Here is a 13,413-nt window from a genome sequence, read left to right as displayed (position 1 = left end):
TGACTAAAGAACTGTGTGTTCAGCCCAAGGAGTCAAGAGGAGACAAGAAAGAAATATTTGAAGGCAGAGACTGAAGAAAAAAAAACAAAAACCCATTTCATGGTGTTCACCACATGGTTGAGACTGTGCATTACACCAATCTCATGCACCTGTTTATCCATCTGTTCTTTTTTTTTTTTTTTTTTTAACACAACTTACATTTTTACCTTAACTTACTTGAGTCACATACATCTTTATGATCTCACTTTTTTAAAGCATGTAACTCTTTAACTCAAGAGGAATTTTGCCATGCTGTGGATTGGAGGGGAGAGGGTGGGGGAGGGGGACAGCATGACTTTTGCCCTGAAGTTAGGAGTCCCATTGTGACCAAGAAAGTCCTGGAGAGTTTGCACACCCACCTGGCCGGTTTCGCTGGAAAGATGTTGCCATGCCTGAGACTTGTAGGGCTCTTGTAGATTATGGTTCGGCAGGCTGCTGGTTAGGCCCTGGGGGAGGGAAGGAAAGACAGCAGGCTGAGTCATGGGGGAGACACCTAATGTGTACCCAGAATCTGCACTAGAGCTTGGAGAGAATGCCTGGTGGAACACATGGGTAGGACCTTGTCTCAGTGCCTTCTGCCCTAGTACTGTGGTCTGGACAACAGGGGGAGGTTGACTACCTCAGATGGCTGCCGTTAGCCAATGGGTGGAATGAATCTGCTGAGAGCTTTTGGAGGATCTGAGGGCATCTTCCAACTGCTCCCAACCCCCATCTCCTTTCAGTGTTGTGGATACTGGGTCATGTTCATCTGCCCATCTCCTGCCTCCCTCTGTGCCCACCAGCCAAACAAATCCTCCGCCCAACCCCACCGTTTCTGCTTGTCTTCCCAGCTTCTATCTTTTTTCTCACACTCTTTCTTTCATTTACCTTCTCCATCTTAAATCTTTTCATCTTCCTCTCATTTTGCTTACTTAATGCCATCTCTATTATTCTCCATTACCCTTTTTTAAAAAGTAACTTAAAACTGAAGGAATATTGAGCAAATTTCTTCTGACTTTAAACCAACCCCACATATCCCTTTTAAATGATTATAAAATAATCATGAAAATTTAATCATCAAAATAAAATTTTATCATGGAGTACTCAATACATACAAGAGGATGTATGTATACATGTATGTATCCCCTTGCGTTTGACTTCCAAAATAAATATGACCAGCATCCCTCCTTTCCCTCCACACGTTACCACTACCCTGATTTTTTTAAACCCATTAATTTTTTCAGAAGGTAATAGTCCAAGGAATATTTTGTGGATAAATGATGGAAGGACGGGAGGTATTGGGAACCAGGGTCAAAAAGTCCCCTTCTGCTCACAAAGCATATGCCTTAGACTGAGGTCTGGCACAGACCCTAGTTCCTTGTCACTTGAATTAGATCATGACAGCCCCCTTTTAAGAGGCAAGCTGGCTATTTAAGTAATCTAATACACTAGTACCCCTTACCACCGCAGGAAGGATCTACATCTCGACTGCTCCTAAAAATCAAGTGGGGATGGGAGATTGATGATTTAGCAGCACTTCATGGGATAACCTAGGAGCCTTCCTTCACTACAAGATTTATCAGCCAAAAGTGTTCAGTGGCTTTGAAAGAGACGAGCACGTCCCAGAATGTATTACCAGAAAGTACAGTGTTCCGAACATAGGAGGCACCCGCCAATGCTGCCTTCACAGGAGGGACTGCGAAGCTCCAAGAGCGCCCGCATTGCGAAACCTCAAGACGGAATGATCAAGTCAAGCTTGGTCAATGCCCAAGCTTGGAAAACACACGATGATGAAGAAAATACCCATTTCCGGTGATCTCACCACCCACTGCACATGTAACATTCTGCGGAAATAGTCTTCCAGTACGTTTGCTAAATCAGAATGAATGAATGCAGAGCAGGCGGGGGGGGGGGGGGGCACGCAGAGCGCGCACGCGCACGGAGGAGGGCGGTCAGGTTGGGGTGCGATGTGGGGTGCTCCCCGGGCCTGCCTCACTGGGCTCCAGAGCCGCGCACTTGGAATTTGCCCGAGGCTCGTTTCCTTTCGTGGGCTCCTCGTCTTTAGCTTCCCTCCGTTCCCAACGCTTCTACAACGTGGTCATCAGGTTTCTTCGTGGAGCACAGACGGAATCATGGCACGTTCCTCCTGGAAAACAGGTGCAGGCTCCTCCGACTTCAGGATAACCACGACACTTCTCAGCGCGGCAGTAAACGTCCTGCAGGGCCTGGCGTCAGATTCCCATCTCCCCTGGACTCCAGGGACATCACGGACGTCACGGACATCTCATGCGCGCGGGGCCTGATCGCAGAGCCTGCTTCTCCTCCACCCCGAACCACGTGCCTTCGTTCCGCAGTCCTTTGCCCTCACGGTGCCCTGTGACCAGACTGACTTTCCTTACTTTTTGTCTTCATTGAATTTTTTTTTCTTTCATTTTTCAGTGTCAGATTCACATGCTACCGCCTCTGTGGAGCCTTCCTTCCCTGAGTGCTGAGTCCTCTGGCTTTCCTCTGCTCTCTCTCAGTTATTTGCCTTTGATAGAGGCACTGGATTCGCACATCTGTCTGGATGTTAAGCTCTTTAAGGTCAGGGAGTCTGCGTGGTGTATATTTGTATAAACATGTAAATATAATACATATTTCAATAGAAATATAGATACACTATGCTGCGCATAGTATATGTTTTTATATTTTAATGTATATATTTTGTATATTATATATTTTTATATTCTTTTTTAATATATATGCTAATATATATTTTATATAAATATATTTTTTGGTAGCCCCTTTCCTCCATCTTGAGGACAGAAGCACAGTGAATGCATATTGGCTCCTTTGACTGCCTAGTGGAGGAGAATGCCTGCAGGGAGCACAATAGATGTTTCATTGACTTTACTTCTGGCCCCTGTAGTCCCATCCAACGTAGCTCGTGAACAAGACTTAAAATTGACTTGCTGGGCAAGAAGACATTTGGTGCCAGCGCTGAAGCCACTCAGTTTTGTCTCCCAAAGAATTTCCTTCCCTCACTTGGGAGCATGTAAGTTCTATTGTCTGGACACAGTTTTGGAAAAACACAGAATTAAGTCTCTATTCTCAGTTCTAGAGTTTACCTTCAGCAGAGGCTTTTTATCTCATGCTGGTTTCACTGCGCCGCCCAGAATTTGCCTTGATCATTTTGCAGACTACCCGTGGTTGTAGACACTTACTCTAATAACATCTCAATCCAAACATCATCAGGAAAATATGTTTGCTGGCAGAAAATTGGCTGATGCTTTCAGGCCAGAAAAGCTTTTGGATTTTTGGAAGTTTCAGGTTATCTGTACCACTATCTCTACCTTTTAATCCTGATGGTCAAAAGGTGATTGGGTCCTATTCACCTTTTTCAGTGATGGATCTTTAATTCCTGAATGACGGAGCCTTCTGCATATCGATATAACCAGGACTCATTGTCTTGGTGTGACAAATATTCCCTTCTCCAAAACAGTGAGCAGACGAGTAACCCTGTCTGTCTGGACTATGGATATACGAGAGGTCAGAGAACAGTCTAGAAATACGGACACAGGTTTTATATTCTCAGCACGACTTGCTGGTTGTGGTGTGTGTGGTTGCATGTGAGCGTGTAGGGGTGTGTGTGTGTGAGCATGCATGAGTACACCCACGCAAAGTGAGGTTTCAGAGAAAGTCGATTACACAAAGCTTGAAGGAGGACTGAGCAAGAAAAGGCAGCATGGCCTCTTTCAGATCTTTGATCTAGGCTGTGTGCCAGCAGAAGAGAGAGTCTGGTTTGGGGACATTCCAGGGGGTGGAAAGAAGGATGCTACAGAGATGGGGTTCATGTGTTTGGAGGAGAGGGAGTTTTGTTCCACTTCAATCATTCTGATCACTCTGGAATTTATGACTTTACATGGCCGGCTACCATACTGGACTGAACAGCTATTAAATAAGCCGATTTTCAATGTAAGTGATACTTACAGGGAGATTGGGGCTTAGGAAGAAAGAAAGGCTCTGGGAAGGTTCACAGCTGGGACTGGGCTTGGGAAACTGAACTGAGACCAGGTCCAGGCCTGCAGACATACGGGTCTGTACTAAATTAATGGGACAGCACGGAACTATGCGAATTGTTTAAGTCACCTCTAGATTGTGCCCAAGCCTGCTTTGGATTGGAGAAAAATCTTTTTTCCACTTCAAATGGCCACCTGACCTGGTTGTTTTGGATGAACAAGATGTGAAATGCACAGAAGGGGTTCTGAACCCATGACATCTCTTTGAAGGTGAATAGCTCTGGGATCTCTTTACAGTTGGAAGCCCAGCGGCCAAAATCTTCTGTCCGAGGGCTTGCTGGAATTCTTGACAAGTCCTCAGTGAAATGTACTTCCCTTCCCTTTATAATCAGGAGTCTGGGACTCCTCATCAGGAGTAGAGTGGACACTGTCCTTTTTCGGACCTTTGGGTGCAGACGTTTTTTTAGTTTAGCCAATAGTCAGCTCAGGACCTTGAAGCAGAAATAATTCGAAGTGTCCTGAATCTCCAGGATCAGGAGGAAGCTGGTGTAAGGAGAGGGGAGGGAGCAGGAGGAAGCTGAGGTGAGAGGCATTTGCACAGATGTCTGTCTTTGAGAGCTGCCACCCAGACTAGTGAGGAAGATTCCAGAGATGGGAAAGGTGACAGATGAGGGGCTGAGCTTGAGACAGAGTCCATCTTACCAGTGAAGCCACTGGGATGTTTAGAGAGAAAATGTGACTCAGATGAGGACAAGTTTCTGGCTAATCATGTGGGCACAAACCTCATTTTCCTGGGTGTGACTAGAGATAAAAGAAGGAGCAGTCAAGGGCCATTTCATGTGAGGTGGAGTGATAACAACTTAATGAAGAAACATCTTTTAGCTAGTTGAAAAAGAAAACCCTTAAAAAAATAAACATAAATTCAGAGCCGTGGACTAACTGTAAAATCAGTCCTTGCCAGTGTCTAAAATATGAACCTTCTACTTCTCAAATGGCTTCTGTCAACAGCACAAAGCTTGCTGCCAGGACCCTGAAGGGGAGGCAGTAACACTTTAAATGTGGAAAAGGTTGGTCACACGGAAGCAAGAGCCAGCAAGACTGAAACCAACTAGTCTTAAACCACAAACACCAGAAAAAACGTCAACATACCATTTGTCACCATTTCACCACTAGCTTTGCTTAAATAGCCTTCATTGAGTGCCCTGAGCCCCCAGGTGGCAGTTGAAATCCTCAGAAAACACTGCATTTTATTGTGGTGGTGTCCCACCAGAGAGGGCAGCTGGAAGCAGTTTGTCAGCGGAAATTCAAGAAAGAGAGAATCCATGACTTTTCAAGGCTTACGTTGAACACAATGTCAAATAGAGGTACATGAAAATTTTAATTTCCTTTTGTGGGTCTGGGGGATTGGATGGATGAAAAGAGAGAAGGAGGGAAAAAAAAAACAACAGCAGACTTTGAAAAAAAAATGATATTTGTCCGAGGGATGACTTGGATGATTTGACCATTTTCCTCATTGTTCTTTATTGATTCATGTTCTCCACAGCAGGTGAGCTTGAGTCTCTGAAGGGATGCGTATTGCCAGTCTACCTTACAGATGGGCAAGAAGTTCTTTTTGTGTTTGAGAGGACCCCTTAAATTTTCTTTTCAAAATCTATGAGATTTCTACCTTTCCCCCTCACATGAATGCATGTTGCTGGGCTAAACTTCATTACTTACTGATTTGGATGACCTCAAGAAGGTTAAAACAAAGAAAACTCATATTTCTCTAAAAACCCTTTGTTCAATGGAATGTCATACTTGTCTCAACTCATCCCACATATTTGCCGATGGCTACTCAGTGTCAAAGAGCAGAGATGAGCAGATAACGGTCAGAGATTCTATGGCATACATTTCTTAAGTTACTAAAATATAAAGTTACTAAACCTATGTATCTAAATATATCAAATATATAGGGCAAGGCCGAGAGTGTGACTGTGGACATGAGTTTTGGGCTTACTTCCTGTCAGTTATTTTTTGAAATTATATTATTCCTTAACCCTTATGACAATCATTGAGTTATCCTTTAATTCCCTCAATTTGTGAAGGAAGGAATGGAGTCTCAGAGTAACCCATTCACAATCACTTTAAGGATAATAAGCACCTTGTATAAGAAAATTTGAGGTCTTTTCAAGAGACATTGGCTGCCATAATGCTGTATTTGTGTAAGGAATTTCAGCGGTTTGAATGTTATCACGATGAGAGCTAACTTTATAACATATTCATTGGCATTTTTTAAAGACTTTATTTATTTATTTATTTAAGAGAGAGCATGCACGAGTCAGGGAGAAGGGCAGAGGGAGAGTGAGAAGCAGACTCCCCATTGAGCAGGAAGCCCAAAGTGGGGCTCAATCTCGGGACTGTGGGACTATGACCTGAGCCAAAAGCAGATGCTTAACTGAGTGAGTCACACAGGCATTCCCATTCACTGATATTTTAACCTCTAGAAATTGGACTAATGGTGGCAGAGGGGACAATACTAGGGAAGCATTTTGGGGATCGCATTGGTAATGATTTCCCGTAACGTTTCTTCTGTAAACCTAAGTTGCTATGTAGCAAACCTCTGCCGCAGACAGTGTGTGTAATATAGTTACTTGCATTACTGGGTGTCCTGTTCATTTTTTTTCCAGCTTTGACAAGAATGCTTTCGAAAAGTATGAAGACTCTTACTTTCTATAAGAACAGGTTGCTTCGGAGTAAAAAGGTTGGCGGAATGCTGTAGAGTAGATCCAACAAATAATTCCATGCCACCCAATAGATATCTTCACATTATTTTGTTGGAATTATTAAGGGAACGAAGAGATACATGGCTTAAACTCAGGACCACTCACGAAAGTAGCAGAGCTAAATACTTTAAGATTTAGACAAATAGCTCTTTAACACTTAGGCTTCATTAATTTTAAGTTAACTAAAGACAGACCAGGCCCAGAGGCATAGAGAACTAAATTTGATTTCTATTTACTTCAGCAAGGACTAGTTATAGCCCAACACTCAGTTTTTTGGTACTAGAAAGTTATCTCAGGAAAATGGCATGTGTGCATCTAAAATAATGCTTTAAGGGGTGCCTGGCTGGCTCAGTCAGTAGCGCATGTGATCCTTAATCTCAGGGTCGGGAGTTTAAGCTCCACATTAGGTGTGAAGCCTACTTAAAATGAAATTCAACAAAAACCAATGCATTAAGATTTCTCCCGTATTTTAAAGTCTAATTTTTTAAAAAAAGATTTTATTTATCTGCTTGAGAGAAAGAGAGAGAGGAGAGAGAGAGAAACAGACCCCCTGCTGAGCAGAGGGCCAGACATGGGGCTCCATCCCAAGACCTGAGATCATGACCTGAGCCGAAGGCAGATGCCCAACTGACTGAGCCACCGAGGCGCCCCTCCCCCATATTTTAAATTGCTAAATGCAGAGACCAAGTTTACATCTCTTTGGGCCCCTGCAGATCCCCCTCTCTGTTCTGCTCTGTTCTGCTGGCCTGGGGTGTTGACGGATGAGAACTCCATCCAAGGCTTCCTTCCTCTGCCTTCTAGTTGGATTTAGACAAGGGGAGGCATCGATGCAAATCTGGAGGGTGGGGGGAGAGAAAGGTCTAGGTTCCCTCCCTCCTGGGTTGTTGTGAATTCAGGAGGACTGCCCTCACTCAACAGTTGCCTTGAGTTTTGATAATTATTCCCTCCCCTACCTCTTCAGGTCTGACCTCTCGCCACTGTTGCTAGCCCAGGATCCTGCCTGACATCTTGCTGGGTTCCATGACTCTGCCCATATCTCTGTACATAACGTCCTCATGAAACTCTCCACAGATGACCCTGTTTGGCTGCGCCATCTGTCTCTTGCCTGACACCTGACCGACTCCTGTCCAGCACGGTGCTTAATACACAGCAAGGCACTCAATAAAGGCTTTTAAAAATCAGTGAAAAAAGAGTGGGTCCGACTCTTCTGATATTTGCATTCAAAGACTATTTATACTACAGTGACCAATTGTCCCTGTTTGTTTGGGTCTGAGGGGAGCTCCCAGGATGTAAGACTTTTCATTTTAGAATTGGGACACTTCCGGGCAAACCAGATGAGTTGGTCGCTGGAGCATATACTCTTTTAAAATTTCCTGTTCATTCTGAAAAAGATTACTTTATCTTTGAAAAAGATTTCTAGGATCATATTTAAGCTGAAGTTACTTTACTAAATAGAGTATTTCCCACAAATGAGAAAATGTGTGTCTGAAATGCTTCTCTTAAGGCACATTGGTGTAATGTGGACAGAAGATGCAATATTTTGTTTTGTCTGTTCAATTCTGCTTACTTTCCGGAGGAAGTCACCCAAGGAACTAGTGAGATCTCAGGAGTGATGTATAAATGCTCACTAAGAAGTTTTGAGTGAATAGAGTGGCAAAGTACATTGCAGAGAAAAACAGGGCTGCTTGAATATGGTTTCTGCTTTAAAAAACACTTTGCGGGGGCGCCTGGGTGGCTCAGTGGTTTAAGCCTCTGCCTTCGGCTCAGGTCATGATCCCAGCGTCCTGGGATTGAGCCCTGCATCGGGCTCTCTGCTCAGCAGGGAGCCTGCTTCCCCTTCTCTCTCTGCCTCTCTGGCTACTTGTGACCTCTATCTGTCAAATAAATAAATAAATCTTAAAAAAAAAAAACACTTTGGGGCATTTTAAATGATAGTTTTCTGTATTTCTATCCCTCCAGTATGCTGTTATCAGGAGAACATGGGAAAATATTTGCATATTATGAAAAGCATATTTTATTTCTTGGTGTAACTAATTCCATTTGTTGGTATATTTTAATTCCTACCAGAATTAAGGAAGAGAATTCCAAAGAAAAGAAAAGAAAAGCTAACATTTTAAGAAGAAATCTTTATTTACATGTTGGAATATAGTTATATTTTATTTTTTTTCCAACAGAAACGTGTTTATTCAATGACAATATTAACAGCTATCACACTGCTTTTGTAAATAGACTACCTGGGAGGATGAGATTTAATAGGGTTAGAAATCCACCGTGGTCTGAATGCTTTCCAATGCAAGATATTATTTTCTGGTAGGAGAGCTTTTGACTCTTCACTGTGGGAAGACAGAATTGCAAATCTGTAGCCATTTACTCTCCGTTTTTTTTGTTCTACTTGTTCCCCAAATCGCTGTTCCCTTCTAGGAGTTGGGCAAGTTATTTGAAACAAATTGGTAATATTGGCTGCGGTTAAATTAGAATTTAATAATTTACCTCCAGTGTCTTAGGAGAGCTCCCTTTGGTATTATCTGCACACTGAGATGGCTGTTGTCACCATGGTTTTCCAACCATAAACCACTATCAGACATGTGTGAAAGATACCAACCTAAGTGTCAACTTCAGCCATTGTAATAAACATTTACTGAATGACTACTATGTGTGAGATGATAATAGAAAATCAAATTTCACAACAGGAAGTTACAAATTCAAACATCGAACTAAGGGAAAGAAGACAATCAGTAGTCACTCATTTTGGTTGCACTTTTTAAAATGTATAGGTATTTTCAGACTGAATTTTCAGGAATGGATTCCCTTTTTCTTTCGTAACCGTGTGAAATTTGTAAGAGTTGAACTCAGTGTTATAAGTAGCATTTTTTAAAATTCAGAGAGATGTGAGAACGCAAAATAAGATCCTAGAGTCCCACAGTAAATTTTCCATAGCTTCCATGGCTCGCCCACAGATGTCCTTGGTAAGATTACTATGTGATGCATGTGGCTGAAAATGTGGTGGAGTTTAACTTTGCTGGACTTAGTAATTATTGGGTCATAATCCCGAGTTGTTATTGCCATTGACATGGACGGCAGAAAGGAACACAGGGGCCAGAGACTCTGTGCCTCTGTGGGACAGAGTGGAGGATTTGATCCAAATCCAAATTTTCTTCGGTGGCAGAGACTGTTTTCTTTCTCCATAATGGCAAAGGTGTGCGGGGGAAAATGACAGAAGATCTTGAAGATGGAAATTTTGGTGACCACTGCAGTGAAGAAATTGTGCTGACGAAAGATCAAGAAAGTTTCATGTTGCAGATGGACAGATTATCTGATCTTAACTCAAAATGCCTCGTCCTGACTAATAATGCTGTGCTTTGAGGTTTATCAGTCAAGGGTCAGACCATCAGAGTTCTCCTGTTTTTGTTGTCTTTGGCTCCAGATGTCATTCTCATGTTCACGAAAATAGGTCATTAAAAGCCATAAAAAGTGAATATCTTATTGATTAAAGCAATTAGGTAATAGCTCAGGTCTTTTAAGAATGGAGGTCAAGATCAGTGTATGGGTGGTTGGGGGAGTACCACCTGATGCGTGAGGGGTTCTTAAAAGAGAGGCAAGATGAGGTCAAAGCGTAAAGGTTTGACGTTAAATTTTGTCCAAGGGCAATACGTATTAATCCAGTGAAACATATCTTTCGACCCTGGAATTCCATTTTTTAAGAACAAATATTAAGGGAGAATGCCAAAATATGTGCACAAAATTGTGCGCACAAGGTTGTTTATCACAGTATTGCTTAAAAGCAGTTTAAAAGTGAAAGTGACCTGAGTATCTATCAATAAGGGCTTGGAATTCTCTGCCCCAACCCAAAATGATGGTACAGATCTATATATCAAGGAAGGTCAGGTTGTATTATTTACAGAGTTAAAGAGAAAGTAATTCCAAAAGTTATGTCTAGCATCATCTAACTGTTGTTTAAAAAAAATATTCAAGTAGGGTGTCTGGGTGGCTCAGTGGGTTAAGGTTCTTCCTTCAGCTCAGGTCATGATCCCAGGGTCCTGGAATCAAGTCTTGCATCTGGCTCTGGGCTCAGTGGGGGGCCTGCTTCTCCCCCTGCCCCTCCCTCTGCTGCTGCACTCTCTTTCTCTCTCGTTCTCACGCTCTCTCAAATAAATAAATAAAATCTTTCAAAAATATTCAAGTAAAAAAAATTAGATATTAATTTGCCTTTTTTTTAAAAAAAAGATTTTATTTATTTGACACAGAGAGAGAGAGATCACAAGTAGGCAGAAGAGCCAGGCAGAGAGAGAAGGGGAAGTAGGCTCCCCGCTGAGCAGACAGGCCGACGACGCAGGGCTCAATCCCAGGACCCTGAGACCATGACCCGAGCCAAAGGCAGAGGTTTTAACCCACGGAGCCACCCGGGCGCCCCTAATTTGCTTTAATTACGTAGCAAAGTGTGGTACGATAAGTTATATTATTTCTGGGTAGTAGGAATACAAATGGCTTTTCTAAAAACTTGTTTTATACTTCTAAATTGCACAGGTATTACCTTAAAAATCAGAAAAACAACAAAACCAAAAAATTTTGCATTTTAAAAACTGAAAGATAACTGTGCCTAAGCAGAAGTCCTTGACCGTGGGTCATGGGTGCCCCAGTCGAAGCAGGAAGTCTTTCTGCTAGGAAATGAAAAGCCCCAGCTGCACATGGCCTCTGGAAACTGTAGCAGTCAAAGCATCCCCAGAGCCCAGCGGGAGACAGGGAACTGAGAACACGTGCTTTCCAACAGGACTTTGGACTCTGCTTCTCACCCACCCCTTTCTTCCTGGATTCTGACTCCAGTCCTCACTGTACCCCACTGCTTCTGAATGCCCCACTGATTTCCAATGCAACATTCCCCAAACTGACTTGGATCTCCACTCTTCTGAGGATGGAGCTCTCCCTCATTAGACCTCCCGTGGTTCTTCGTGGCCTCTACTGGGACACCTGTCTCAGGCGACCTGTATCGTATTGACTTGCACACCTGTCTTATAGCCTTTTCAGAATGAAAGCTCCTTGAGGCAGTGTATTTTTTGTCTTGCTCCAGGCTGTCTCCCCTGAAGCCCCAGGGTCTGTGCTCTTCTGGTGGGAGGTACCCCAAACCATATACAGTAAATCAATGAAAGAACGGACAGATGATTTCTGCAGGTTGCTAGCTCTCGTGACATCGGGGCTTGCTTGTTATTTCTTAGCCCAGCAGAAAACCACTTTCTCATTCTATTTTGCCCTGTCAAAAAATCCAGGCATGCCTTAGTGGAGATAAGGCAGAAAGAATTAGTGCTGCCTTCTCTGATACTTGTAAACACTGGCTGTAGGATGTGCTATCTTTGACTTGGAGGAAGTGGAAAATGGAACCCAGCCAACTATTTCTTAGGTCATTAAAAGTTATTAAAGAAAGCAATAAGAGACTTGAAAGTAACCATTGCAATAAACTGGAAGCACAATCTACCAAAAAAAAATTAATTTAGAGGAGCCAGATGGAAGAAGATTTGGAGAATGGCAGAACTGTAGGACAGCGGGAGCCGTCGGAAAAGCTCTAGAATGATGGCTACGGAATAGCCAGAATGCTTCCGTTGCGCCATTTCTGCACAGGTACTGGTGCAATGGCTATTTTTAAATACAAGGGGTCCTTCTAAGAATTCTGCCCTGCTGCGGCAGAACCGATTCAGGTGCTGGATGGTCTTACCATCGTTTCTCTTCAGAAATCGCTTCCTAGTAGTACTCCCTGTATTGCCTCTTCTTGTTCCCGTTTCCCCCAGGCCGGTCTGTGTCCTGCCTCCAATGCCATACACTTCTTCCGGGGGCTCTGCGTTCTCTGATCACCACCTGCAATTACAATCCCCGCAAGGGGAAGTTACCAAAGGAATTGGGAAACGATGTCTCGCAGCATTTAACTACTTTCCACAAGGTCCGTATTGAATTTGAGAGGGAGCCAGCATTCTCTGCTTGGGCCGGCAGAAGCAATAAATACCATTAAGCACTGTGTGATGCATTGCATTTAAAATGATAAAGGGTAAAACACAATTTTCAAAATTGTCAAACCTGCTCTTCCTCACCACAGTAGATGTCAATATCTTGCTTACCTGTCACGTGTAATGAAGTATTGTAATATATACTGAAGAGTTAGGAAGCCAAGGGCCCTGGTATTCACCAGGAGGGTCAGAAGGTTATGAATATTTGTAGGCATGACATCTTAAGGACCAGCTCAGTGCCTCTCTTTACCTCATCTAATAGACTAGTGGATATAACGATGACGAGAGACGGCCCCTGTCCTCAAATGTAGTAGGGTGACAAAGACATAGCCGAACATCTCACACAAAAGGTCTGAGAACGAGGAAGTAAGGTGGTGTCCAAGCAGAGAGTAGGAAGTGATTCATTCTGAGGTAGGGCGAGCAGGAGGAAAGGTCCAGAGGCATGGACAGGTAGGTTGTGTTTTCAGAGCAGGGAGCGGGTTGGCTTGCCTGTGGCAGAGGGTGTGTGGAAACATGTAGTCAGAGATGGTACTGTACCTTTTGGAATCAGTTTTGGTTAAACAGAAAAACCTGAAGTCATTCCCCTTGGCTTTTTAAGATGCTCATCTTGAAAACTATTTTAACTCAGGTCATGTACAGCTGAGC

The 13,413-nt window shown here is 43.2% G+C and overlaps 1 protein-coding gene across 2 annotated transcripts in view; it reads right to left on the bottom strand.

Annotated features, from left to right (window-relative positions):
• Positions 1–13,413, bottom strand: part of CDYL (chromodomain Y like) — a 246,519-nt gene that overhangs the window by 224,706 nt on the left and 8,400 nt on the right. For both annotated transcript variants that reach the window (XM_032341001.1, XM_032341004.1), the window contains exons 2-3: positions 12,483–12,622; positions 399–485 (exon numbers count right to left, since the gene is read on the bottom strand). In XM_032341001.1, coding sequence (XP_032196892.1) covers positions 399–485; positions 12,483–12,485 — 90 coding nt within the window. In that variant the 5' untranslated portion in view covers positions 12,486–12,622. The remainder of the gene's footprint in view (positions 1–398; positions 486–12,482; positions 12,623–13,413) is intronic.

Source organism: Mustela erminea, chromosome 4 (assembly GCF_009829155.1).
Source record: "Mustela erminea isolate mMusErm1 chromosome 4, mMusErm1.Pri, whole genome shotgun sequence".
Taxonomy (NCBI): domain Eukaryota; kingdom Metazoa; phylum Chordata; class Mammalia; order Carnivora; family Mustelidae; genus Mustela; species Mustela erminea.
The sequence above is the reverse complement of the archived record's forward strand: the minus strand, read 5'-3'. Positions and strand labels throughout refer to the sequence as shown.